Below are 24,357 nucleotides of genomic sequence, written 5' to 3'. Positions count from 1 at the left end.
ATATATATATATATATATATATATATATATATNTNTNTNTGTGTNTGTNTNTNTGTATNTNTGTNTNTNTNTGTNTNTTNTNTTNTNTTTTTTTTTCTTTTTTCTTTTTTCTTTTTTTTTTTTTTTTTTTTGACTGACATATATTCATAAAATGCACACTTTACTGCTAGCTAGTCTGTCATGTAAATAGTCTTTTGTTTGGGACTATTCATTTCAAACGGAGACGACGACGTTATCTTGACTAATCCAACACATTGTTATATACCTTATGCTCTATATGGGTAGGCGTTATAGTCCCATAAACGCGAATGGGATCTATCCTTCGAATGATACTGAATTCCATTTTTGTATTCTTCAGGAACTTTATAAACCTGCTCCAAATCTCCAAATTGATGATCCCAGGAATAGGACCATTTAGGATTTCTAGTCTTGCTTATGAGCTGAGCATCCACGCCAATTATGAAGTCAGGTTGATTGAGCATGTGATAAGAAACAATTTGGTCATACATTAAAGCTTCAGAAATTGTCCACATTCCGGCTCTCTCAATGAGGCTATTCGTTACTGCCAAAGAGAGAGGCGACTTTTTGAGTAAAGTTTCGAGTGTTTGCTTGGCGAAATCAGGGACATCACTATTGGACTGAACCTGTTCCTCAAGTGCACGGATAATTCTGACGGGGTCTCTCATGCCAAAGCAACTATCAATAAGTCGGAGGTTCTCAACGTTCAACAAAGAGGAAGGTTGAGGACACTCACCGCAGAATTCAGAAATAGTGTCATTAATCATATGAAGATCAGAAGTGTTCAAATCGGCAAGTCTGTTCTCGAGTTCCTCAAACATGTGCTTTGGTACATAATGTGTTGCAATTCCCAATGGTACACAATCTTCTCCACTGACGACGTTGGATGTTAAAGCAAGAAACTTTCCTACATGAGACGGCATACGGTTAAAGAAAAAGCTAGAACCCACGTCCGTAAAGTAGCCTATGGTTGTTTCAGGCATAGCAAACTTGGTGTCTTCACAAGCAATTCGAAAAGGAGCATGCATGGTTAAGCCAGCACCCCCACCCATTGTGATTCCATTCATAAATGCCACTACCGGTTTCTTATATGTAGCAATTGTATGGCATAACCGGTATTCTTCTGTAAATGCTTTCCGGACGTTGGATAATTCCCCTTGCTTTATACGACCAGCTGCATCTTTCACATCACCACCAGAGCTGAACGCCCGACCTTTTCCCTGTAGTACAATTACTTTTGCTAATTCTGATTGTTCTAACTTTACAAGCTTGGAATGAAGCGAATCAATCATTTCTAGATTGAGTGCATTCAGCTTTTCTGGTCGGTTTAGTGTCAAAACTCTGGCTCCTAATTTTTTTTCCATGAGAATAGATCCAGAAGACGAGTTTGAGGCCAATGTACTTTTGAATTTTTGGTTTAAAATCCTCGCTCGAGACATACTGAAACGGTTGCTTAATGAATCCAACGGCAGATAATTTCGCTTACAAAAATGCAAAATACTACTACCCTTTACCGTAAGGTTTCTTCCATTCATTGAAGTGATGGATATGTCAGTCCCAATTTCTAGGCTTGTTTTGGGTGTTGTTTGGTGTTGTTGACTATGTTTGTCATAGAGGTGAACAATACGTTTGTCAAATTAAAAGATTCTTTTCACCCTATATCAATTTTATTTTACTAATTTTTGAGAATAATAAATCAACCTAAATCATTTGGTACAACATAATTTGATCTACTTTTCCTTCTTGTAGTCCTAACCTGAGATATCTGTATTTTTCCTGTAGGTTACCAGGGCCGATCCTGTTTTTGCATTTATCTACTTTACTTCTCAACAAATGCTGTTCTTTGATCGATGGTACGGTAGCGCTTTCATTCCTGTTTCTGGTTAGTCGCTTTGTTTACATAGTCCTACCCATTCTACAACATTAGCTATCAAAAACAACTGCAATTTCTCATCTACAATTATTAAAAGAAAAACATAAACTTGATTTCCTTTTCTCTTGACTTTCTTCCATTTCTTCTACCCTATTTTCCTTGTAAACAAACAAGAAAGTTAGAAATACTTTGTACCAAATCGTACATTCGTCGGTCCCTTTTGCAAAACAAAATGAAATCAAAGGATGCAAATGAAGTACAAATGCATCTTTTATATTTCAATAACCAAAAAAAAAGAAAAACGCTTTTCTCAAATATCACCTTCTACAAAATGATATATCATATTATGCAGTACGATAAAGAATGTAAGAGAGACCCATACCATCGTACCAAATGTATCTCACCAGCAAAGGCCATTTCAAAAAGAAAAGCAGCTAAAAGTACAAATCATAGAACAAGTAATTTTTGTTTTTTCCCTCCCTACTTCAACAGGATTAGTTTTGTGGAGCACAACGTACTATTTTTAAAGCTATATAACGCACACAACCATAATCATTATTTGGGAAAAGCACTTCCTTCCCACAGCCAGACAAAACAACATTCTTTGTCCATTGCCATTCCAAGTCCTTTTGAGCGCATTTTGGGACTAATACATTCGCTATGCTTCATCTTACGAGATACAGATTCCCTTCTCTTGAGCCATCCAGTATCCTTCAGGTTCCGAAGCAATTTTTGCAAGAACGGCTACGACGCGACATCCTGCATCGTGCCGTTGTCTACGAAGCGGACGCTGATAGACAAGGAACCGCTAGTACCAAACGACGCAGTGAAATTAATTGCTCTGGAAAAAAAATGTATCGCCAGAAAGGTACGGGTTATGCACGAGTAGGCGATGCTTCAAGCCCTATTCGCAGAGGAGGTGCCGTTGCTCATGGTCCTAAGCCTCGAGATTTTAGTACAAGGTTGCAATCACAAGTCTACAGCATGGCCATGCGTGTAGCCTTGAGCTACAGATTCGCAAGAAACGAATTGATGGTTTTAGAGAATATGATCGACATTCCTCTAGCCAAAAGCCGTGTCTTGCAAGAGATTATATTGCAACACCAGCTCGGCCATCCATACGGTCGGTCCTTGTTTGTGTTACATGACGACTACTTTAATCCTACAAACGCTAACCAAAACAATTTTCTAAAAGCTGCACCAACTCAAAGCAAAGATGTGGACCTTTGCCCAGTTAGTGAATTTCAAGTCCGTGATGCTCTTAAATTCGGTAAACTATTTATCGATTCAAAGGCCATGTCAGTATTATTAGAAAAACATTCTCGCAGACCCTCACTATTTGCGTCTTCAACCACTTCTACTGCTCCTACCTACCCTTCCGCTTCCACCGTTGCAAACGGAAGTCAGTGAAGTAAGTAGAGTAAGACTTACCTCCATTTCTTTGTATATCCTTGAAATTTAACCAGTATAACGATCTAGGTCCTGAACTGATTATACTGTGCTCTAGTTTTGGTTTTCTTTTGGCATTAGGAGAAGGTAAACTTCTATTTTGTTTTCTTTCTTTCTCTGTTCACATTTAATTGATTGGACGTGAAAATCTAGAATTCACATAAATCATGTTTTGATTTGCCTATCCCCTTATCTTTTGTGCGCGGCCTATAAAAAAACATTACTTATTTTTCTTTTCTTTCTCTTAAAGAAGTTCACTTCAATCCTTTATTTCCCCTTGATTACCTACTGGTCTTGTTCTTTCCAATATGATGGGAACGTTTCTACGAGTTCCTGTATCCGTCCTCCAAGTTGCTGCTGCTGTACACCAAATTCATGAGCATTTCTTTCAAATCCAAATGACATCTGGTCCCAGTATGATGCCCACTTTAAATTCTGGCGGTGAATTTGTCCTACTCGACAAATATCATGGTCGCTTTGGGAGATGCTCCACCGTTGGAGATATGGTGGTTGCCGCAAAACCTACCGGCCCGAGGCAGTATGTTTGCAAACGAATTATCGGTATGCCTGGAGATGTGGTGTATACTGACCCTGTGGTGCCTGACACTAAAATCAAAGTCCCTAAAGGTCATGTTTGGCTAGCTGGTGATAATATCATGCATTCCTTAGACAGCCGTACCTATGGTCCTGTTCCCATGGGTTTAATCAAAGCTAAAGTCATAGCCCGTGTATGGCCAAATCCAGGTTGGCTGTCGAATTCTCTGGAAGATTACTCACCTTCATGAACCCCATAATATCTGCCATACCCTCTCTTTTGTGTTCCTTTTTGTTTTCATGTAATCACTTAATAATAATGCCTTTATCATTATGCTCTTGCTTCTTCCTTCCTTCTTATTGAATTTGTACTTTTCCAAAATTTCATGCTTGTTGCGATGTACATGCATGTTATCTATAGCACCTCACAAGGACATTAAGAATGTGAAATATCATTGCTAATCATAAGATAAAATAATAAATAAAACAAATGCGTACAAACTAAACATATGGACTGCAAATAAGCAATTCAACCCGGAACGTTCCCTGAATCATGTGTATTCCATGTAACGAAAAAACATTTTACCAATCATTACAAAAACTTGAGTCTAGTAATTCATCTGTTCCCTCAGGACCAAAGCCACTAGAATAAAGTGATGGCTGAGGCGGTTCAGAACAAACTTCAAAATTTGAAAACCACGGTTCTTCGGCCTTGGAGGGTTTAGTATTGTGGTATAGAGAGGTTCCTAAACGATCGAAAAGGGGACTACTGTGAAATAAAACAACATTATCATTTTTGGGCATGTTTTTGGAAGGAGGTGTTAAGGGTGGATCTTTCAATACTTCCTTCCTTTCGCCCTGCTTACGATGTATCAATGCTTGTTTTGCCGCAACACGAGCATCGCAAAGTGTGCTATCGCTAAAGCAAAGCCTCATAGGTTCCCCACCCATCGTCACGGACTCAGAAGCAGGCTCTGAATGGGAACCCATTAGAGATGATCCAGGATCACACATTTCCGAGCTATAGGGATCCTCAAATGTATCCGGATATGGAAAATTACCAAAAAATTGTTTCCCCGATGATATAGAATCTACCTGGATAGGATTTTTCGGGTAAAATGGATCACGTACCTCACACTCTAGAGGGAATTCTGACTGACAAGCCAAATATTTTGAAGGAGTATCATTCTGAAAAGGTTTGAAACCAGGTGACCAAGTCACAGAACGCTGCATCCCAATTCCTAGATCGTCTATGAAACTGTAAGGTTCCGCCAGATCACTTGAAATAAAATCAGAGTTACTAGTAAGATTTGTTGATAAAAAGTCGCTTTCAACCGAGCTGATCGAATTGAGACAGCTTTCGTTTGCTTGGTTCCTGGACATATCATTCATGTCCTCTGAAACCAAAGATGCAGCACCATCTGGTTGTACAACCAGCGAAACACAGACAACTGAAGCCTTCGGAGGCGGTAAATAAGAAGGACGAGGCATACTAGGAAGGGACTTTGTTCTTTTCATAGAAGTAGCTTCATAGTTACTTCTTTTTGAGGACGTCTTTGCAGGACGCGAAGCACGACTATGCCGTGAGTACTTTGAACGCCAAGAACGAACTTCTTTAGGACGATAGGGAGCACGAACAAGTACATGCGGATCAACCGAACGAGGTTCTTCTTTTAGAGTATCAGAGCGGAAAGGACTTTTGGCTATTTTACTTAGTACTTTTGCAGAAGTAGACAATTGTTTTGCGTTTGGAGACGACGCTGTATCAAGGCATGTTTCATTAGAAAGTTTAAATGAATTTGAATGTTCAGGTAAGACCTTGTTCTTCCCAAAATTCTCTTTCCGTCGCAATTCATCATCTCTCAATGCATGAGTTAAACGTTTCATGCGATCCAGATTTTCAAAGCCATAACGTACAGACATAGCATAAATACACAACAGAGAGACCAGTTACTGGATTTTGATTAGCGCACTTTAATGTTTTATTTTTATGTACAAATTCAGCAGGGCTCTGTTAGTGGAAATTAGCAGGAGCAATCCTTTAAGTATCAAATTTGAGGTGTTTTTTTTTCAAATGTAGAAAAGAATTTACAGTCAGCCCTCGAATTTGGGTTCAGAAGAATCAGTGTCAACTTTAGCTCTTTGTTTTAGTTCAGTGAAACGCAACGGTTTTAACGAACGACTTTTAATAATAATTAAAGTTTCAATTGATAGAGGAGTAAGAGCCTCGTTTATCTTTCACTTTTCTTTGAAAAGAATGCCCAAAGACTTCAAAGTTGTCAATTCGCCTAAAATGACCGATTCTCTCCCTTTTTGAGTTTCAATTGTTAAAACAAATCCAATTATTTTTAAAAATCAGAGAATTCTTCCTCGATGAGTAACTTCCAGGTTTCCTTTTTTTTGTTATGGATATTGTTGTGGTAGGCAAATGAGGTTGCTTATTCAGGACTTTGTAGGAGCAAAGCAAGTCGAAGCTGCGTGGACTCTTGGTTGTATTTGGTAAAAGTATACAAGTAATATGCTACGAAGCAAAAGTATGAAAGGATGGAAATTTCTTTGTTTTTACAAAGAAATGCATATGTCACTTAATGCGGATGAGCTAAAGAGAATGTGAAAACGACAACAAAGAAAAAGCTTATATGAACTTTTTATACATAATATCAAAATTAACGTGGTATTTAAACAAACGGTTGAACAAGGTAAACTATATTTATATGGTGAATTTCATTAATTGGTATATGCATGAGTGTAAGATTATATTGTAATTATAAGTCCTTTCGTACTTTCCACATTTGCCTAGGGTAAAACAATGCATATGGATTGAGAAAAATGCATGTATGTCAAAAGTATAGGTTTGACTCAAGCAGACTTTGGCCCCGAAAGTATAAGGGTTGACGCTTGAGACGTGGCAGCATGTCCTATATTGAATATTTCAATTCTGAAAAAAAAGGAAAAAAATCTTAAGCACACTTTAGATAGCCAAGTTGGTCCATACTCGTCCAGCACGCATTCATGCCGTCTCGATACTCCCATGCAGATTGAGATTGAATCTCAGACATACGCTTTATTGTCCATCCACGAGGAAATCCGATGAGAGCGCCATGTTTAAGAAAATTTACATGGTCACTCCACGCTTGATTCCAACCTTGGAGGTAAAGCTCATGCTGATACTGACCATCTGGGTGCAGATGGTCCCAATAATAACAGTGCCCAGAATAATTTTGTTTACGTCTTTTAGAGAGCTTACATGGCATTGAACCACTAGCTTTGGGAAGATGTTTGGGATATTGCACAATTTTATCTTCATTCTCAACCCGGAAATCCCAGTCTCCACCTTTTCCGTGCAGGAATTTGTATGTCCAAAAATCGCATCCTCCAGTATTATTTAAGTATTGACTCACTTGCGCTTTTCCGAACTGTTTGCGTCTGTATTGATGCAGCTTGGTTTGTTGCCATGACTCCTCTGTAAGTACGCAACTCCACTCACCTACAATAAGGTTGGAAAGCTTTGTTTTTCCATATTCTTCTCCGGAGTTTAGCTTACTGGTGATCGTCTTAGGGGACTGGTTCATTAAATCACCACCGAAGCAGAAATAGCTGTGGTGATCAACAACATAAAAACCGTCGTTTTCATGCTCATTCACCCAGTTCACCCAATCTATTTGAATGTTAGTAATTGCTTGAGCTTTTTGTGCATCACATATGCTTATTGTGTCTACTTACGATCTTTATCCCATCCATCACCAATGTAGGTAGGCAAGTAAGATGGGATGACTTTCCGGGCATTTTGGTAATAGGAATTAAGTACATTATATTGTCCCCATTCTGGTTCGTTAATTACCTCGATGCCGACGAGATTTTCCAAGTTTCTTAAGACGGAGACAGCATATTGGAGAGCAGATACCATCCTTTGTTGGTTTTGAGAATTACTAAAAAACTCTACTTTACCAGAGGAAGTTCCAGAGTGAGAACCTCCATTCGCTTGTCCATAGACGCCATGAAAGTCAACCAACACGCCGATGGACTTGGTACTAGCGTCTCGAATTTTTTCGCACAAAATATTTAAAGAGTTTTGATAAACTCCTGCATATTGCTGAAACGGAGTGCCCTGCAAAAACTGGCTCTGTCCTAGTGTCCAATATCCAATCGGTATACGAACAGTATTGACTCCTAGCTGCTGAAGATTGGAAAAATCGTTCGTGCTAATCCACGTTCTCCAATGATTTTCAAAAAGACCGCGTGCTCCGTCTATTCCGTGTTTCTGAACAACGCTTTGAACAGCGTCAAACTCACTGTCTCCAGGCCCTTCAAAGAGCGAATCGTTAATCCATCGTTCTTGACAAAACCAAGCACCCAAATTTACACCAAACTGCTTTCGGTAGATATAAACATCCTGGGTAGACAAACTCATGATTCTTTTTCTCTCTTTCTAAAAAGAATGTCTGTTAAGCAGTTGGCAATGGAGTTCAAGGCCGTGTTTGTAAATATATTAATACGTCATCCCTTTCGTTCGTTTGTTTACTACCCTTCTGTAAACAGATAGACAAACAAATTCACCTTTCTCAGCAATATCATATACATTACAATCATATCATTGTAATCATAAATGCAAGATATTATTCATTATCCAATGCTGCCTAATGATTATCACAAAAATTAAAGTCGATTATTTTCAACCTTTCTGAAAAAAAAACAACTACATATATATCCGCAGCACTCATGATTTACAAAAGAGTTTTATCATGAACAAAACAAAATAGTATTTCACAAGAGTGCTTTTTGAAGCGCCACATTCCTGCGGTCTTTTTTGTTTTTGTTTACTTTTTCTTGTAAACCGATTATATGTTCTAGGGAAATAAGAAAAACACTAGCTCAATATACGGTCGTAAAACGCAGATGGATGAGAATGTACCCGACTAAGCATTATCCAATTTGGTAGCATAAACCCAGCCCAGCTGGTATATCCAAACTTGTCACAATTCATTATTCATAGTCAACCAAAAAGGGAACCCAAACTTTAATATCATAAGTATTACATTTTGCTGTTCATCACTCCATAGCCGTATTTACCGTTGTAAATCAAAACTGCGGCTAGCAGTACGAGATAAATGTCTGCGAGGTGTCCTAGTACTATTACTGCCCACGACTTGACCTCTTCTAGAACGGCTATTCAGTATTGTGTCATCATTAGCAAGATCTGTTTCACAACCTTGGATATTTATAGAATTGAGGGCATCAAATAGCTCGTCGTAATTAGGTGGAGGAGTTTCGCAAGGTGGAGGACAAATGTCGCCTTCAAATGGAGGTGGATTGGTAGATGGAATTCGGAATAATTCTGGTCGAGTAGGCTTACGAGAACTAGCCGTAGCCGCAGAAGAACTGGCCAAAACGCTCTGCGTCGTAAAGGGAGTTACTTCAGCAGGTTCAACCTGAGTAGCATCTAAACGACAAGGACATGGTAGCAATACTTGACTATCACGATGGGTCAATTCATAAGGAGGCAACAGAGTGGAATCTTTCACACACCGACAAGACAAAATGCGAATAGGGGTTTCTATGTTGATTTCAAAATATTTCCTCTTTTCTGGATTACCCTCATTTTCAACCGACAAAACCAAAAGAGCTTTAAGCCTATGCCGAATCTTTATATACTTATAAGTGGTATCAAACGTCAATCTGTCTCGCTCTTTTACAATACAAGTGGGAAGCTTAACGTTGAAATTAAAAATGGCACTCGAAATGCCATCCCCTTCATCTGGGATAGAAAATAAATTATCCGTATTATGATGTTTGACAGAACGCTCTATCAAAAGCACGCGACGTTTTGGATCAACGCGATGAAACTTCCTGCTTCGACACCAGTACTCAGCAGTTTCTACAACGGACAAGGACAATTTGTACAGTCGAACTTTATCGAGCAACAAAAACTTAAAAGTGATAGGTAGAGTTTCGCCAAGGCGAAAAGATTTACCGGAAACTTGTAGCTCATAATGTAACCGCTCATCCCAGTCCCTCGAAATGTTGATTAATTCAGTGGAAGATAAACTAGCTGGTGATGGCGTACGGACTAATTGAACTGGAGTTCTACCATTCAAGTTACTCTTGAAGGTACCGAATCTTTCGACTGTTGCTTCCAAAAAATAGCGAACCCAACCCAATTTTGCCTCTACCGATTCTGGAAAACAGTTTGGAATAGCTAAATCGAAATTGTAAGTATACTCACCTGGAGCAAAAACGCTATAACCACGGAGACCAGCAGCGGAAGAAGATGGAAGGGAAACATGCTCACCAACAAGACGGGCAACGTCGGCTCCATGTTGAGGAGCATCGGCATCTTTTATATTTGGATTGTAAAAGTTCCAATGATGGCATATGATAATTTTATCTTCATAGGTTTCATGACCTTTGACAGGTATCCCCTCAGGCCATTCTGTTCTGGAGCGACCCGTAAATGACAGGGAAATGCCACGGATATTTGCTGGTTTAGCAACGCGTAATACCAAGGCACCACGCAAAATAACAGGGTTTTCGTTTTGACACTCATTTATATCGTATCCAGAAAGGTACAAAACGGGTTCTAGTAAGACAATGGAAAGCGACATACCGCCACCATGTGAAGAAGCAAGAGCTTTTTTGATCACGGGAGGAACGATATCTGAGACGTTATTTCCAATGATAGAAGTGATGCGAGAAGTTCCAAACAAATTCGCAGAAGAAGGGCTCCATGTCAGGGGAGGCTTTATGGGCATTCTATTATTCACGGGAGTGGAAACCGCCGAGGAGATGTTATTTGGGACGACGGCAGTGGAGTCGGTAAAAGGACTCTCAAGAGGAGGAGGAGGAGGCCGTGGAGAAGATTGCTTATTAGAACGATTGGCGGAAAGAGAGCCAAAACCATTAGAAGCATTGACACTGAAAATAGAGTTTCTACGACCTAAACCGCTGTTCGATGTACTACGATTCTGAGAGCTTGTATCATTTTCTTCATTCGAAGGGTCGTTTTGGTGATGCAAAGAAGCAGAAATCGATTTTCCAAACCGACTTAGCGCCGGAATATTCAGTTCACCCTTCATATGGACTACAGCTGGTTGAGGGATAGGTGGTAGATCACCTGAAGAAGAAGAGTGTGGATGCAAATTGGAAACGTTAAAAAAAGAGGAAAAAATAGAAAAAGTTTGTGAAGAAGGGAAAGAAGAAAAAAAATTCGCAAAAATTGCAAATTATTCTATTCCCGATAGACCGCCACGCTCAACCCGAATGTAAACAAACAAATCGGAAACTAAATAACGATGTTCCTTATCTTTTTAGAATCGAGAAAGCCGAGCCGGTGAACAGCCAGCAATTTACTTCTCCGAATCTTTCGCAGTACCGAAGAAAAGTACGTCTATCTAAGTCCAGAAGGGAAGAAAAAAGACACTGAATCCGTATGCAGATTTTAGACCAAGACAGGATCCCGACTTATAAATAAACAAAGAGAAGCCTTTTCAAAGAAAAAACAACCTAATGGTAAAGAAAACAGCTGCTATCGAAACAGGTTTCAGGTGGAATCCAAAACAAAGGAATCTGGATGAATGAAATTTAGTAATAAGAACCAACAACCGACCCTTTTAGGAATCACACACTACACAAAGGAGAGGCAGAATATAAATTTAGCCTCAAAAATTTGTATAGAAGCGACAATTTGTGATGACTTTAAATGACTTTAAACCCAAAGGACGAGCGCGTGCGAGAAGAAACCAGTTTTATCTATTCAAAGATAAAAAGAAAATCAAGCAACAGTGCCGTCGATTATTCGAAAAGCACGCGCACAAATGGTTAAATACACGAGGTATAGCAAACTAGCAAAGTGTGTCCAATTTCCAACGTGACCGAGAGAAAAAGAATTCAAGGAAATTACACAGTATCAACAATACTATTTAAAACAAATTAAAAGAGCTATTCTCTCGTATCCGTTCGTTGGAAATGTGTGGATTTATGTAAGAGAAAAATCAATGGTAGATGCCAAGTAGTAGCCCAAGTAACATCGTACCTTTTAGTAAGGAAATACGCTAAGGTGTAAGCCGATAGGAAAAGAGGCAAATCAAACAGCTTTATTATTATAATTATGCTTTTCGCTGAATAATATAATTGTATAGAAACATACGAAAATCTGATGAAAGTAAGAGTCTAGAGGAAATTGATTTATCGGATAGTACTAAGTCAACCAAAAAGAACAAGATGGGAGTGGATGCAAGGCCCAATTCAAGACAGGCAAGGGTAGTCGACGATTTTTTGTGCATCTGTGATTGAAAAAAAAAAAAAAAAATTCGGATAGTGCAGTACTTAGTGTCATGTTGTTTCAGTCGACAAAAAGAATGATAATTTCAGCTTTTATTCTTCTCAAGTAACGTTAGGTTGATGGTAAATCGCATTGAATGAACCGGAAGCAAATACAACTGACTTGCAGCCAAAACAAATAATCCTTAACGTGAAATGTGATGCCTAATTATTGAATAGATTTTTGGAATGCAAAGTAATATTATGAAACGGCTCTTTTTTTCATGACAAGTAGCGTTTTTTTGATGAAAAACCTTTTTCCTTGGGAACATACCTTACGATACAGCCTCACCTTTCCAAACCCCATCCCTCAGCCATTTTTCAACAATGCATACCTGCTTTTCTGTTCGTCCAATGAGGATTTCTCTCCATTAATTCATGCAATGCAATAAATCGTCCAGCGAGAATTTTCCCCTTGATCTCATCATTGTCAAAATATTCGTCACTGTATCACTTAAAGTATTAGCTACCGAGTTCATCCTCAGAAGGATAAGCCAAAAGGTTTCTTCAAAAAATCTATGCGCTCAATATTTTATGAATTCCTTTTCTTGATTTTCGTTTTTTCTTCTTCTATTTCTTCTTCCCTTTGGTGGTAACTAACAGCTTTGCTAAAAGTTGCCAAATCAACCGCACAAGAATGCTGAAAAAAATCCTCCGAATAGATATTTCAGCGACAACCCAGTCCCTATAAGACATGCAAAATAAAGGATCGCAAAGCAAAACCAATAAAGTCATCATTTTTAAAACGACCTCTTTTCATTTTACTTGCCGAACTTTCTTTGTCACTCCTGATCGTTACCTGTAGATCTGCTGGTCATAAGGATACATAAGAATAAAACAAATTTTCAGTTCGGTTAACAAAAACAGATTTCAAACCTGAAGACCATACTGGACGTCAGAGAAAACTTTTTCTTTAAACTTTTTATAAGATGGTCAAATTTGCTTTGAATTTTCAGGCTGAACTCGCCGGCGTGTCTAGCCTTAGCCCAAAGGACGAACAGGCCTTCTATTACATGTTTGAAGTTGAATGTGGTTCTTGCCATGAAGTCCACGAGAACCCTATCGGCATCTGTCGATCTGAAATCCACGACATTCCCGGAAGCAAGGGAGAAGCCAACTTGATTTGGACTTGTAAAAACTGCAAGGTATGATCTTTCTCCAACTGACGTATTTATTGGTGCGTTGTGAGTCAAATCTCTTTCATTCCATTCTTTCTTTATTTTTTTCTCCCTTACAAATGCTAACCCATTGCAGAGAACGAGTACGATATGTAAGGAATAGTTGGAGACATTGAGGATAACTTGAGTTCGAATTTTGCGACTTGAGTGATGCCTCATGCCTCTTCTTGACAACATATGCTAATTATTTTGTAGCCATTGCCAGCCGATTTCTTCCTTATACAAATTCTCAAAGTCAACAACGTGTTTTAGAGTTAGAATGCCGAGGCTGCGAACTCGTCAAATTCGTTCCCGAAGGCGAATGGGTCGTCAAAGGAGAAGAGAGTGGTACGATATTTGCCGAGGTAGAATTAGAAGACGACTGGTATGATTACGATGAAAAAGCTGGAGCCGAGGTTTCCATTTCTGATATGCAATGGACCATCTCGAAAGCTTAACGTTGAGCATCTTTGTTACTGCATGAATGAATCAATGAACATAGAAGTAATAAATACCATTTGTAAACATTATATTTTCTGTTCCTTTTAGCTCCCTGTGTTGGACAGTCATTATAGCACCTTATCTTTTGCTTCATATCCATAGTTTTCTTTTTTTCTTCATTAGCTCAGTTGCTCTAGTTGCTCGTAAATACTGGCTTTCCACGATGGATAGCTTTTCAGTCTCTTTTCATAGTTAATCTGAACCATACTGGCAATTCCACTCCATGGCTTCGTCCGCTGTTTTTGGACTTCGTAGCCTTCCATTGCATTCATGGGCATTTGATGAAAAACAAGCGACTCAGACAAAATTTGCATCCAATACTGAATTTGCGATATTGAGTTTGTATCCTGAAGAATCACTTGAGCCGCTTTCCTTTCAGCGTGGTTGACACGCAATTCATCTTTTCCACTCATTCTAGCAGAAACAATCAAATAAGCAGCTATCAAAATACCCTTCATATGTTCAATCCTCATGTTTTCCACTACCGTTGTTTTCACCAATTCCTTTACATAAGGGATAGCTGAAAGACTGCCCATTCTTGTACATAGAAAGGGAACATCATTCAGAATATCATGCTGCGCATATAGATCTTTTGTCAAAGGACGAAGAACCTCTTGAAAATATGTGAACTGCTTTTCGTATTTCTTCTTAGGAATTGGCGTCGCGTTAACATGGATTTCTATATTTAGTCTTCCTTTCAGACTTTCTCAATATTAGTACCTTATATTTCTTGATTCAACAAACGTACATCTCGCATGCTAAATGTGCTGCCATATACGGTCTACAAGGCTCTTCTGTTGCTTTCAAAACAACTTTAGATCTCGACCAGGCTAAAAACGACTCTGCTAAGCTTATAAGCCTGTCATTGTATTCCGTCTCTTCAGGAAGTAATTTTCGAAAGCAATCGATCACCTGTTGTCTTTCCATCAAAGGTACCTTTTGTCTTTTAAAGGAAAATTTACGGACCACTAGAAGAGCTCAATACTCTTGTCAATTCTTCACCTTTTTATTTTTATTTCTTCGTTTAATTTCCTTCAGCTGGTAACAGTTAGCTTGTATCTACCTTTTTCTTGTTGGTTTCACTTGGTTTACCAGAATTCGCGTAGCAATACTGTACTAAACAAAATTACTCATGCCAAATGGACAGAGGAATGAAATCCATTCTCTTCATTGTTCTGTTATTTTCTTTTTTCATATAGATGCCACCTAATTGAGATTTAATTAAACTTTCCCTTACAAAGTTTTTCAACCTGCTCTTCTCAACTTCTAGTGTATACCAAAACAACGTACCTATATCCCCAACAAGTTTGTTTTTCTGTAATTTCCATCGAAGAAGGGGATATTTACTATATGAGTGAATATAATCAGTATGCAAAAGGATACGGAAAGCAATCCGTGGCCTGACTCCTTGAAGGAATTTATAGGTAAATGTATTCAAGATGCTGAAGAAAACAACCAAAGTGGTTTGCAAGACGAAGTAAAAATTCTGATTTCTCGACAATATGAAAATGGGAATATATGGAATATCGATTGGTCTACGATGAATTTCGACGCTTTGCGAAGATTAACTGCAATTCAGGATCAGATGCAGGAAGAGAAGAAACGCAAGCTAGACCAATCAAGTGATAGTATAGTCTTGAATGATCAAAAAGAACAAGCAAAAAAAGAAAAGAGGAAACGTAGGTTTCTTGCCGATGAACGCTCATCTACTCCTTCTGTATCAGAGGAATCTAAATATTTCACTGATAATGGAGCAATCATTGGGAGATCCACTGCTTTAGAAAAAAGTTATCTTCGTCTAACTTCTTCACCTGATCCTAATACCGTTCGACCACTTCCGATTCTGAAACAAACACTGGAGTTATTGAAAAGGAAGTGGAAAGAGGAGAAGAATTACGCCTATATTTGTGATCAATTCAAAAGTTTGAGACAGGATCTTACTGTTCAGAGAATACAGAATGATTTCTCTGTGCTGGTTTACGAGATTCACGCTCGAATAGCTTTAGAAAAGGTACATCACATCCTCATTAATTTGTATTTACTAACAGTTATTTAGGGAGACGTAGGTGAATACAATCAATGCCAAACTCAATTATTTCATTTATATGGATTTGGAATTCCTGGAAAGGTCAAAGAATTCTTGGCATATAGAATTCTTTACATGCTTTACACAAAAAACCGGTCAGGTAAGTGCTTAGTTTTACTTTCGTGTTTTCTAACAAAATTACAGAAATGAATAGTCTTTTGGCAAACATGACTGATCAAGAAAAAGAGGATTCAGCTGTTCAGCATGCTCTAGAGGTTCGATCAGCAAGTGCTACTGCCGATTACTACAAATTCTTCCAGTTATATTTAACTGCTCCTAATATGGGTGGGTATTTGATGGATCTTTTTGTCATAAGAGAACGAGTCAATGCCATGTACACGATTTCAAGGGCATACCGACCGTCCGTTCCCGTTGATTTTATAGCCAATACTCTGGCGTTTGAAGATATGGATGAATGCAAAAAATTTCTTATTGATTGTCAATCTGTATTTGACCCCAATGATTCAGAACGTGTATTAACGAAAGAAAGCATCGATAAATTCGATGCCGTCAGGAAAAAATATACGGTTGTTGATATTAAAGGTCAAATCTAAGTACTTCCTTATTTTATTTTATTTCATTTTTTGATTGGTTATTAAGATCGAATATAAATAAAAAAGCGATATAAGTTGGTCCCTTATTAATAATTTGAATGGTAGGAATTTTCCAAAACCTTTCTCCTGAAAACCATCAGCAATAGACATTAGCTCAGACACTCTTTTTTCTAAATATGAATATATCCCTTTTTGAGAATCCTCTTTGTTCTATATTTTTCGGCCTTGCGTTTTCAGAACTCACAACAGTCTGAAGATCGAATCCGTGCTGCTCTAAAATTTCTGGGAAATTTTCCGGCCGTATTTGAATTTTATGAAGCGATTTCTCAAAAAACTAAGACTGGTTAGCTATGCCTAATTAAAAAGAAAACCTCCTTACTAGAAACTTTTTTGCTGCTTTAAGATACGAATCCCACGACTGGGGTTCAATAATGAGTACACCATCTGGTTCCAATACAGCATGCATTTTTTTGAAAAATGACAGTAAGCCTTCATCTAGTCCGTTTAAATGGATCCATTTTGTAACAGAGAGAGCTAGAACTGTGTGAAAGCGTTCATTGGGTTGCCATCTGAGGATATCCACAGCACGAAAGTGAACGTTGTGAGGAAATCCTTCTTCATTCAGGGGTTTCTGGAACTTTATCTGGATCCTTGAAAACTTCTTAATGCTGGATATTGGATAAAAGTTTTGTCTTGAAACCATCGGACGATGGTCATAAGAAGGGCCGACCCTAGAAGCAACAAATTCGAGATGCTTATCTGCTTTCTTAATTAAAGTTGGATCTATATCAATCCCTAAAACATACTTGACGCTAAATAAAGATGCAACCTGTGTTGTTATGGTTCCATTGTTGCAACCGACGTCTAAAACAGACGTGTTTTTAAATAGATCTTTTGGTAAAGCTTCAATACGAGAATCTAGTAGACATCCATTGCCTCTCATAGAGTAATAGTTTTGATAATTTCCATATCGTTCCGTAAACATGAAAAGGATATTTGAATGTGAATTTTAAGGGTAATTTTGATGTATATATATATATATATATATATATGGATAATTGTTCTACCCAACAAATTCAAAATACTAAATCTTTTTTCTAAGTTCTGTTTGGATGTGCCTTCTAAAAGATTCGCTGCATATTTCGACGCACCTACGTATGGGGATATCCTTATACCAGGTAGTATGGGTAGCCCAAGTAAAGAAAGGTTGGAATCATTGATTGTATTTATCTTTATATACTGTTCTTTTTACGCATTAACCTATTACTAGAAATAGAAAAATTAAAGAGATCCAAAAGATGTTAATTAATCTTTGAAGAGATCACTGGCATGAACCAAAAGGTAGTGTAAGCGTCAGTTTCTATTGAGTGCAATCACAAGTCTACAAGGTTCAGACGGAATATGAAATGTAATTCTTTTTTTAATTAATCAAAATCATCAAAATCCTCCTCTTCATCAGCATCATCGGTGTGACGACGACCAGATTCAAAGTTTAGAGAACTGGATTCACGAAGAGGAGCTATATCCTCTTCACGAAGTGCACCAGCATGAACCAAAGCCTTTGCAACATCAAAAACAGTAGTTCCCATACCTCCTAAAGTTGCTAATGTTAAGTATTGCTGCTGCAAGTCACCGTGTCCATACACAAGCAAAGTAGGCATCATGATATCGGGATAGTTTTCGACTGCTTGCTTGCCGGAAATTTTCACAAACTTGATTTGTGGGTACATGGGAGCTAAACGCTCAAGGATGCCATTTAATAGCTTACAGGCGGGGATACTGATTACTCAGTTAGCAAGATGGATTCCAGCAGCAATCTACCAAGAGGCAGACAAGGAAAACTTACGAATCTTGAAACATATGGACAACCACGAATACATTTTTACTGTCTTCTGTAACTTCTTGAGTATATTCGGGCTTGGAAATTGGGTAAACCGAGCCAAACTTCGCTTTTGACATTTTCTGTTTCCATTCCTCAACACGCTTATTTCGGTAGATCTGAAGAAATTCATCATCCTCTTCATCTTCTAGCTCATCAAGTTCGTCTAGTGTTTTCTTTTCTAACCGATTTTCGTGTGCAAGCTCCTTGGCATCTACTAATGCATCGTCCAGCACATCGTCTACATCGGGCTCTTTTTCGGGTAAGATCCCTTTGGAACGTAATATATCATTCCTTACAAATTAATTTTTCAACCAAAGAAACATCTTTATGACTTACCACTCGGTATCTTCGTTAGGATCCATGAATATCGCTGTTTCTACTAAACGAGCTTTGCTGCTGCTTCCTTTCACCTTTTTGACTTGTATTATATTCCCTTGGTTGGAGTATATTCTATCCTAACTTACTTTAATATAATAAACCGTTCATTATCATACTATCATGTATTAAAAGTTAGTGTACTTCGAGATGCCTCCTTAACATACATAACGAGCTTCTTTCGTCAGGCTATTATGATCTGTATGAGCACGTTGTTGTTGTTGCTTGGGTCGCACTCGCCAAGGTTCAGCAAAGGCAGCTTTTGTTTTATACCAAAAACACGCTCTTGTAGAAGATGGTAAAATCGACAAGCGTGACAAGACTGGATGGTAAGTAACAGGAAGAAGGAACAAGATTTGTGAATTTTCTACTTGGGAAGCTCTGGAGATAGAACGTGCGTTTTGTTGATGCCTCTCAAAGTAAATGTCATTGGAATTAGATTGAGCTTTCAATCGCTTTGGAATGCGACTTTGTTTTGATTCGGGTGCTAATTCATTCTGTAGGTCTGCCGTTGGCTGCCAGTGTGGACGATGAATCGACAGAAAGGAAACTAGAAAGCCACAAGAAACAGGCGAAATTGATCCTCAAGAGGCTAACCCCATCAACCGAGAAGCAAGCTTCCATTGAAGCTGGTGACTATACGTTTCAGTACGTAACTTTTCGTAAACTCAAGGATTCTTGCAGCGTAAAGATAGATTGATTACTAACATGCAACAGCTACATTATCGAACATGGAATTTCGTATCTTTGTATTTGTGATCGATCGTATCCTAGAAAGCTTGCATTTTCCTATTTGGAGGAATTAGCTGTTGAATTTTGGGGCACCTACGGAGAAGAGGCCTTGCAACCAGGGTTGCGTCCCTTTGCTTTTGTACAATTTGGTAAGTGGAATAAAGAGAATGAAAAGAAACGAAAAAGGAATGCTAATTCATGTGTTTAGATATCTTTATGCAGAAATCCAAACGTGTTTATAATACACCTCGTGCAAATGACAATCTGGACAAGCTAAATACGGAGCTAAAGGATGTTACCAGAGTCATGACCAAAAATATTGAAGACTTGCTTTACCGAGGCGATTCTTTGGAGAAAATGACCGACTTGAGTTCGGATTTAAGGTTTTCTAGTGCGAAATACAAAAAGGCTGCACGCCGTGTCAACTTGGAAGCACTGTGGAAGCAATATGGACCTGTCTTTATTATTGCTTTTCTCTTTATCGTCTTTATCTATTGGCGCTTTTTTACTTGATGAAACCTGATGAGCTTTCTATGTATACTTGACTGAGTTGGCAATGTGGACAAAGAAGGTCGATGTAATGTAAGGGTACAGCGAAAATCTTTTCAAGTTTGAAGGATCATCCTTGCTCTCCCTCCGTGTGACAAAGTTGTTTAACGCATTGTTTTCCAGACATGTCCAGAAAAAAAATAAAACATGATTTTCGGAAATGTATAATTTTCCAAGTTGAAACAGGAATGTTCGTAATATTTTAGATTTTGCTTAATGTTGCTAGAATAGCAGGCAATGCCTTTTTAATCTTTTGCTTCTAATACGCTTATTATAAGAAATACCGTACTCTTAGGTAGCAATGGAATGGATTGTGAATGAAATTGGCAAATAGACCGATACATGGTCTTGTTTTATTTTTCTACTTTTTTCTTCTCTCTTGTAAGGAAAGCTTTTGAGTACCTTCGATTGTCTTGTCCACCTTCAATAGAGCTTCCTTTGGATGAATTGTGATCTCATTCTTTATCTCTCTTTTCTTCGTTTAATTCTTATTCTATATATTGAGTGAAATCTACTTGTGTTCTAATTACTTTCATTGACAGTATTCCTATGAACTGTAAGTTGATTCCCTCTTTCAACTGCCCACTGTACGTTACCAGATACGAACATCTCGAATTTAGAAATTCCTCAGTTTTCTTCTAATATACAAGAATAAGCGACTCAATCAGTATTTCTCTTTTTTCTGAAAAATCACTCATAAACAAAAAACAAACGTTGACGAAAACAAAACTTACGTCGTTGTTTGACTAGAAAAGTTCCGGTTCCTTGACAGAAGTCCTTTTTGAGACATGAAAACATTGCTCCATGCCTGCATCGTCTTCGAATAATTTGCCAGATTCTGACATAAACTGTTGTTTCCCTATAAGTCATTTCTTTAAACGACTGTTGAAACGAAGATCCATGTAAGTTATGAACATCATAAAGTTATTGTATGCAATTGACTAATGGCAATGTATTTCTTAGATCAATTCCCGTTGTTCGTGTGCAAGAAGCAACTCCTCGTAATTCTTCTGTAGCTTATGATCAGCGTTATGGAAAAACGACTCCCTCTTCTTCTTCTTCTGCTAGATAATGTCACGCTCATTTGCTTCAGAGAAACACAAAACCCAACGATGAAATTGAGGATGTTTCACAATGCGACTTGGGCGCTATTAAGATTACGTGGATTATCCTTTTAATTTTTTTGTCTTTTAATCTTTTTCATTAAAGTTTTTCGAGTCCTTTTGTATGAATGATCTTTGGGTACGAAAGTGATTCACATTATGATTATATATATATATTTTTCAGCAAATCATCATTTATTCTAACTTTCAAAGAATTGGACTTTTTATTTATTTATTTATTTGCCTATTTATTCGATATCTTTATCGTTTTTCTGAATTTTTGACTGCTTCTACTATTGTGTCTGATGATGACACTACTTCCTCACTGTTTACAAGGTCAGAAATCCTACCTCGGTAACTGTGGTTCTTAAACGAGAAGAAAAAAAGGCTGTTCTTTTTCTGAGTTATTTTTTATTCTAATTTATACATTTCACCATGGCTGAAGGCGGTGGAGGTTATCGTGTTGGTATGAAGTTGCACTTTCAATAACAAGCAACAGTATGGTCACAATCAAATGTGCTACCGCTTTTGTTTGTTCATATTTTTATTGTTTTTACTGGCTGTGTCGATTCATGAGTGCTGACGTGTAGAAATTGCAAAAACTGGCAGAGCTAGTTGTAAAAGTAATCTCTGTGGAAGGTACTGAAATTCTTTTATTTATTTTTAATTTTTATTTGATTTTCCAAGCTCAAGCTATGCTTAACTGGAAAAGTTCTCGTCATCACAATTGAAAAAGGAACATTAGCTAACAGAATGCAAGGTCGAAAATTGAGCGTGGACAGCTTCGATTCGGTTCCTTTGTTGACTCAGGTCGCTTTCAAAGCTGGATGTGGAGACACTGGGGTTGTGTTACTGAACGTGTCATTCAAAACGTAGAAAAAAAATTAGAAGGGAACATTGTCGATAACCTTGATGGTTTTGATGAAATAGAGGATGAAGCTGTTCAAGAGAAAATTATACGAGCTTTTAAACAGGGTCATGTGGATGATGAAGATGTAGAAGCTTCTAGCTCCATGGCACCAGAAGAGAACGAGCACGACGAGGAAGGCGTAAAAGAAGAAATTTTAACCACGGAAGAAGAAGAGGAGCCACTTGAGGAAGTCAAAGGAAAGCGAAAGCGTAATTCCAAAGCCCCTAACAAAAAAACAGAACCTAAGCCATCAAAGGAAAACGCCAAGAAACCAAAGCTCGAGGTTGTAAGCGATGAAGAAGAAGAAGAAGAAGAGCTATTGCCGGAGAATGAGGACGATGCTGAAGAAGAAGACCAAGATGATCAAGATGGTAGTGAATCAGAGGAAAAGTCCCCCAAAAAAACGATTGCCTCGGATCGTCCAAAACGCTCTACTAGGTATGCCATGAAAATAACGCATTTTAAGTAGAGGAGATGAAAAGGAAAACAACTATTTCTAACATAATTGCAGGAACCCTGTCAAGTATGCTGAAAGCGGTGAAGAGTACTCCGACAGTGACTAGTGATATTGAACATGATATGAATATAAACTTTTAGTTTATGAAAGAATCTGAGCAAATATTACCATAAAACTTATTTCTTTATTCATGACGTTAAACCTCAACGTAGTCAATTAACATACAGGGAAGGCTGTTTTTGTTTCAGTCGAAACAATAGAGGTTTTATTGGTTCTACCAAAAAAATGAAACTGTATTTGTTTATTTTTTTTTAAATGTTGTACTTTCTCTTTACTTAATTGACAAAACCAAAATCCGGAATGGTAATAAGCAACCTTAACCCTGAGGGTATAAGTATTTGATTGTTATGTTGGTCTATTGACACCTACCATATACAAAACTAACCAAACAAGAATACTTTACAATAGCAACTTAATTCTTTCGTTGACAGTAATTCTTATTTCTTAAACTATCATAAATCATTTTAATTACTGCAATACCTCACCTAGCAGGTTACATTAGCGTTAAAGGAAGCTCATCACGATTAACAAGGATAATTAAAGACAAAGATGTTCCGTGGACTTTTTTATTTTTTAATTTTCTGGTTGATACATAAGGCTTTTACCGTCTATGTTTCTAGTCAAAACTGGATTTCATGGGGTAGCAATTTTCTGTTGAATTTTCTCTACCATCATCACTGTAGTCGCGATCTTATTCGCAGAGATACAATTAAATTAAAAAAGAAACCAAGACATTTGTCTGTCATATTGGAATGCCGGGACAATGCTGGATTGGAAGGCTTAATTCATGATACATGTGAACTAGCGTCATGGTGCATTTGTTCAGCCATACCCGAGCTTACCATTTATGAAAGGAAGGGTATGAATGAGTTTATTTACTGTTATCAGCATGACTGTGTGAACAATATACTAACCTTTAGGATTTTTGAAACAATATCCCGAAGCTGTGGAAAAAGCCATCTACTCCCATTTGCCCTTTTACATGGGACGTGAAAAACACATTGTGCACGTTCGCAACTCATGCTCGAACAATGAGAACGAGCAACAGGAACCAATCGATTTAAAGGTCCATCTAATTGCTGAGGAGGATGGAAGAGATGCTATCATTGATTTAACCCGTGGATTGGCTGACTTGACTACAAAGAAAGTAATAACGAGTGAACAAGTGACGCAAGAGTTGATTGACAAAGAGTTGACTGAAAGCGTTATTCCTGAGCCCGACCTATTAATTATTTTCTCACCCTACTTCAAATTACGGGGATTCCCTCCCTGGCAATTACGTTTATGTGAAATTTTTCATGACCCTGTATTTACCAGTCCCAGCTACCTAAGTTTCTTTAAAGCACTCAGTAGTTACTCCAATGCTGAGATGCGCATTGGCCATTAAAGGGGAACATTGGTTAACTGTGACGATCGTTTCATTCGCCCTTTCTATTGTTATGATATGTTGGAAACTGTCTCTCTTCCTCTGTGAAGATTGTGCTTCTGTGTGATTTATGACTTGCAATGCTCATGTACTTGTAGACGAGATTTGCATTAGACAACGGAAAGCATTACAGATTTCCATGATTTCGTTATTCTTTATTTTATACCTATTATTCATACATTCATTAACTTTTTCTATTGAATTTTATTTACGATTTGCAAAAATACTTCATTTCATTTGTTTAGTACCGTAGAGAATATCTCATTTCAATATATGTCCTGTATCGTTGTAAAATGTAGCTCCTTATATGAACACTGAATGGGATAATGAGTTGACGCATCAGCAAGCTCACACACAATTTTATTCCTTTCATTC

General features: G+C 37.9%; 15 protein-coding genes across 15 annotated transcripts; 8 read left to right on the top strand and 7 right to left on the bottom strand.

Annotated features, from left to right (window-relative positions):
• Positions 1–266: 266 nt before the first annotated feature.
• On the bottom strand, positions 267–1,616 carry SPOG_02843 (3-hydroxyisobutyryl-CoA hydrolase; the record flags this gene model as incomplete). Its single annotated transcript, XM_013165504.1, has 1 exon — positions 267–1,616. The coding sequence occupies exon 1, from the start codon at positions 1,551–1,553 to the stop codon at positions 267–269; it is 1,287 nt and encodes a 428-aa protein (XP_013020958.1). The 5' UTR covers positions 1,554–1,616.
• Positions 1,617–2,551: 935 nt separating this feature from the next.
• SPOG_02844 (ribosomal protein subunit Yml6) lies at positions 2,552–3,301 on the top strand (the record flags this gene model as incomplete). The annotated part of the gene is made up of 1 exon (XM_013165505.1): positions 2,552–3,301. One exon carries the CDS (start codon positions 2,552–2,554, stop codon positions 3,299–3,301), a length of 750 nt encoding a protein of 249 aa, XP_013020959.1.
• Positions 3,302–3,648: 347 nt separating this feature from the next.
• Positions 3,649–4,125, top strand: SPOG_02845 (inner membrane peptidase complex catalytic subunit; the record flags this gene model as incomplete). The annotated part of the gene is made up of 1 exon (XM_013165506.1): positions 3,649–4,125. One exon carries the CDS (start codon positions 3,649–3,651, stop codon positions 4,123–4,125), a length of 477 nt encoding a protein of 158 aa, XP_013020960.1.
• A 181-nt stretch (positions 4,126–4,306) lies between these two features.
• On the bottom strand, positions 4,307–6,562 carry SPOG_02846 (MBF transcription factor complex subunit Rep1). The gene has a single exon (XM_013165507.1). The coding sequence runs from the start codon at positions 5,795–5,797 to the stop codon at positions 4,457–4,459; it is 1,341 nt and encodes a 446-aa protein (XP_013020961.1). The 5' UTR covers positions 5,798–6,562; the 3' UTR covers positions 4,307–4,456.
• SPOG_02847 (glucan 1,3-beta-glucosidase Exg3) lies at positions 6,545–8,331 on the bottom strand. Its single transcript, XM_013165508.1, has 2 exons — positions 7,598–8,331; positions 6,545–7,532 (listed from the first exon to the last, which is right to left on the bottom strand). The coding sequence occupies exons 1-2, from the start codon at positions 8,283–8,285 to the stop codon at positions 6,835–6,837; spliced, it is 1,386 nt and encodes a 461-aa protein (XP_013020962.1). The 5' UTR covers positions 8,286–8,331; the 3' UTR covers positions 6,545–6,834.
• A 170-nt stretch (positions 8,332–8,501) lies between these two features.
• Positions 8,502–11,934, bottom strand: SPOG_02848 (arrestin Aly1). Its single transcript, XM_013165509.1, has one exon. It carries the CDS (start codon positions 10,945–10,947, stop codon positions 8,941–8,943), a length of 2,007 nt encoding a protein of 668 aa, XP_013020963.1. The 5' UTR covers positions 10,948–11,934; the 3' UTR covers positions 8,502–8,940.
• SPOG_02850 (origin recognition complex subunit Orc6) lies at positions 11,926–15,417 on the bottom strand. Its single transcript, XM_013165511.1, has 2 exons — positions 14,597–15,417; positions 11,926–14,550 (listed from the first exon to the last, which is right to left on the bottom strand). Exons 1-2 carry the CDS (start codon positions 14,773–14,775, stop codon positions 13,968–13,970), a joined length of 762 nt encoding a protein of 253 aa, XP_013020965.1. The 5' UTR covers positions 14,776–15,417; the 3' UTR covers positions 11,926–13,967.
• Positions 12,190–13,885, top strand: SPOG_02849 (DUF866 domain-containing protein). Its single transcript, XM_013165510.1, has 3 exons — positions 12,190–13,335; positions 13,445–13,460; positions 13,564–13,885. Exons 1-3 carry the CDS (start codon positions 13,120–13,122, stop codon positions 13,803–13,805), a joined length of 474 nt encoding a protein of 157 aa, XP_013020964.1. The 5' UTR covers positions 12,190–13,119; the 3' UTR covers positions 13,806–13,885.
• Positions 13,975–17,424, top strand: SPOG_02851 (nuclear export factor). The gene is made up of 3 exons (XM_013165512.1): positions 13,975–15,859; positions 15,905–16,034; positions 16,079–17,424. Exons 1-3 carry the CDS (start codon positions 15,218–15,220, stop codon positions 16,486–16,488), a joined length of 1,182 nt encoding a protein of 393 aa, XP_013020966.1. The 5' UTR covers positions 13,975–15,217; the 3' UTR covers positions 16,489–17,424.
• Positions 16,297–17,677, bottom strand: SPOG_02852 (Bin3 family protein). The gene is made up of 2 exons (XM_013165513.1): positions 16,868–17,677; positions 16,297–16,822 (listed from the first exon to the last, which is right to left on the bottom strand). Exons 1-2 carry the CDS (start codon positions 17,471–17,473, stop codon positions 16,643–16,645), a joined length of 786 nt encoding a protein of 261 aa, XP_013020967.1. The 5' UTR covers positions 17,474–17,677; the 3' UTR covers positions 16,297–16,642.
• Positions 17,678–17,694: 17 nt separating this feature from the next.
• SPOG_02853 (phosducin family protein) lies at positions 17,695–18,819 on the bottom strand. The gene is made up of 3 exons (XM_013165514.1): positions 18,707–18,819; positions 18,335–18,661; positions 17,695–18,267 (listed from the first exon to the last, which is right to left on the bottom strand). The coding sequence occupies exons 1-3, from the start codon at positions 18,730–18,732 to the stop codon at positions 17,913–17,915; spliced, it is 708 nt and encodes a 235-aa protein (XP_013020968.1). The 5' UTR covers positions 18,733–18,819; the 3' UTR covers positions 17,695–17,912.
• Positions 18,820–18,983: 164 nt separating this feature from the next.
• SPOG_02854 (SNARE Sec22) lies at positions 18,984–20,414 on the top strand. Its single transcript, XM_013165515.1, has 4 exons — positions 18,984–19,074; positions 19,249–19,393; positions 19,463–19,626; positions 19,686–20,414. The coding sequence occupies exons 1-4, from the start codon at positions 19,041–19,043 to the stop codon at positions 19,988–19,990; spliced, it is 648 nt and encodes a 215-aa protein (XP_013020969.1). The 5' UTR covers positions 18,984–19,040; the 3' UTR covers positions 19,991–20,414.
• SPOG_02855 (uncharacterized protein) lies at positions 20,362–21,485 on the top strand. Its single transcript, XM_013165516.1, has 3 exons — positions 20,362–20,928; positions 20,990–21,268; positions 21,343–21,485. Exons 1-2 carry the CDS (start codon positions 20,831–20,833, stop codon positions 21,096–21,098), a joined length of 207 nt encoding a protein of 68 aa, XP_013020970.1. The 5' UTR covers positions 20,362–20,830; the 3' UTR covers positions 21,099–21,268; positions 21,343–21,485.
• Positions 21,412–22,724, top strand: SPOG_02856 (zf-PARP type zinc finger protein). Its single transcript, XM_013165517.1, has 4 exons — positions 21,412–21,595; positions 21,720–21,768; positions 21,890–22,477; positions 22,551–22,724. The coding sequence occupies exons 1-4, from the start codon at positions 21,565–21,567 to the stop codon at positions 22,600–22,602; spliced, it is 720 nt and encodes a 239-aa protein (XP_013020971.1). The 5' UTR covers positions 21,412–21,564; the 3' UTR covers positions 22,603–22,724.
• Positions 22,725–22,760: 36 nt separating this feature from the next.
• SPOG_02857 (di-trans,poly-cis-decaprenylcistransferase) lies at positions 22,761–24,261 on the top strand. Its single transcript, XM_013165518.1, has 2 exons — positions 22,761–23,415; positions 23,477–24,261. Exons 1-2 carry the CDS (start codon positions 23,106–23,108, stop codon positions 23,941–23,943), a joined length of 777 nt encoding a protein of 258 aa, XP_013020972.1. The 5' UTR covers positions 22,761–23,105; the 3' UTR covers positions 23,944–24,261.
• The last annotated feature ends 96 nt before the right edge of the window (positions 24,262–24,357 follow it).

Source organism: Schizosaccharomyces cryophilus (genome assembly GCF_000004155.1).
Source record: "Schizosaccharomyces cryophilus OY26 unplaced genomic scaffold supercont4.1, whole genome shotgun sequence".
NCBI classification, from domain to species: Eukaryota; Fungi; Ascomycota; class Schizosaccharomycetes; order Schizosaccharomycetales; family Schizosaccharomycetaceae; genus Schizosaccharomyces; species Schizosaccharomyces cryophilus.
The sequence above is the reverse complement of the archived record's forward strand: the minus strand, read 5'-3'. Positions and strand labels throughout refer to the sequence as shown.

Bases quoted from the DNA above. Each gene is read 5' to 3' on its own strand.
- SPOG_02850 (XM_013165511.1), bottom strand. From the start codon at position 14,775: ATGGAAAGACAACAGGTGATCGATTGCTTTCGAAAATTACTTCCTGAA. The intron at 14,551-14,596 runs GTACGTTTGTTG...ATATTGAGAAAG, and splicing joins GCACATTTAGCATGCGAGAT to TCTGAAAGGAAGACTAAATA.
- SPOG_02852 (XM_013165513.1), bottom strand. From the start codon at position 17,473: ATGTTTACGGAACGATATGGAAATTATCAAAACTATTACTCTATGAGA. The intron at 16,823-16,867 runs GTAAGGAGGTTT...AACCAGTCTTAG, and splicing joins AAGCAGCAAAAAAGTTTCTA to TTTTTTGAGAAATCGCTTCA.
- SPOG_02848 (XM_013165509.1), bottom strand. From the start codon at position 10,947: ATGAAGGGTGAACTGAATATTCCGGCGCTAAGTCGGTTTGGAAAATCG.
- SPOG_02853 (XM_013165514.1), bottom strand. From the start codon at position 18,732: ATGGATCCTAACGAAGATACCGAGTG. The intron at 18,662-18,706 runs GTAAGTCATAAA...TTAATTTGTAAG, and splicing joins CCTAACGAAGATACCGAGTG to GAATGATATATTACGTTCCA. The intron at 18,268-18,334 runs GTAAGTTTTCCT...CTGAGTAATCAG, and splicing joins GTCCATATGTTTCAAGATTC to TATCCCCGCCTGTAAGCTAT.
- SPOG_02855 (XM_013165516.1), top strand. From the start codon at position 20,831: ATGCCTGCATCGTCTTCGAATAATTTGCCAGATTCTGACATAAACTGT. The intron at 20,929-20,989 runs GTAAGTTATGAA...TGTATTTCTTAG, and splicing joins CTGTTGAAACGAAGATCCAT to ATCAATTCCCGTTGTTCGTG.
- SPOG_02857 (XM_013165518.1), top strand. From the start codon at position 23,106: ATGTTCCGTGGACTTTTTTATTTTTTAATTTTCTGGTTGATACATAAG. The intron at 23,416-23,476 runs GTATGAATGAGT...ACTAACCTTTAG, and splicing joins TACCATTTATGAAAGGAAGG to GATTTTTGAAACAATATCCC.
- SPOG_02854 (XM_013165515.1), top strand. From the start codon at position 19,041: ATGGTAAAATCGACAAGCGTGACAAGACTGGATG. The intron at 19,394-19,462 runs GTACGTAACTTT...AACATGCAACAG, and splicing joins GCTGGTGACTATACGTTTCA to CTACATTATCGAACATGGAA. The intron at 19,627-19,685 runs GTAAGTGGAATA...TCATGTGTTTAG, and splicing joins CTTTGCTTTTGTACAATTTG to ATATCTTTATGCAGAAATCC.
- SPOG_02856 (XM_013165517.1), top strand. From the start codon at position 21,565: ATGGCTGAAGGCGGTGGAGGTTATCGTGTTG. The intron at 21,769-21,889 runs GTACTGAAATTC...ACAGAATGCAAG, and splicing joins AAAAGTAATCTCTGTGGAAG to GTCGAAAATTGAGCGTGGAC. The intron at 22,478-22,550 runs GTATGCCATGAA...ACATAATTGCAG, and splicing joins CGTCCAAAACGCTCTACTAG to GAACCCTGTCAAGTATGCTG.
- SPOG_02846 (XM_013165507.1), bottom strand. From the start codon at position 5,797: ATGTCTGTACGTTATGGCTTTGAAAATCTGGATCGCATGAAACGTTTA.
- SPOG_02851 (XM_013165512.1), top strand. From the start codon at position 15,218: ATGCAAAAGGATACGGAAAGCAATCCGTGGCCTGACTCCTTGAAGGAA. The intron at 15,860-15,904 runs GTACATCACATC...ACAGTTATTTAG, and splicing joins CTCGAATAGCTTTAGAAAAG to GGAGACGTAGGTGAATACAA. The intron at 16,035-16,078 runs GTAAGTGCTTAG...ACAAAATTACAG, and splicing joins TTACACAAAAAACCGGTCAG to AAATGAATAGTCTTTTGGCA.
- SPOG_02849 (XM_013165510.1), top strand. From the start codon at position 13,120: ATGGTCAAATTTGCTTTGAATTTTCAGGCTGAACTCGCCGGCGTGTCT.
- SPOG_02847 (XM_013165508.1), bottom strand. From the start codon at position 8,285: ATGAGTTTGTCTACCCAGGATGTTTATATCTACCGAAAGCAGTTTGGT. The intron at 7,533-7,597 runs GTAAGTAGACAC...ACATTCAAATAG, and splicing joins TGATGGATGGGATAAAGATC to ATTGGGTGAACTGGGTGAAT.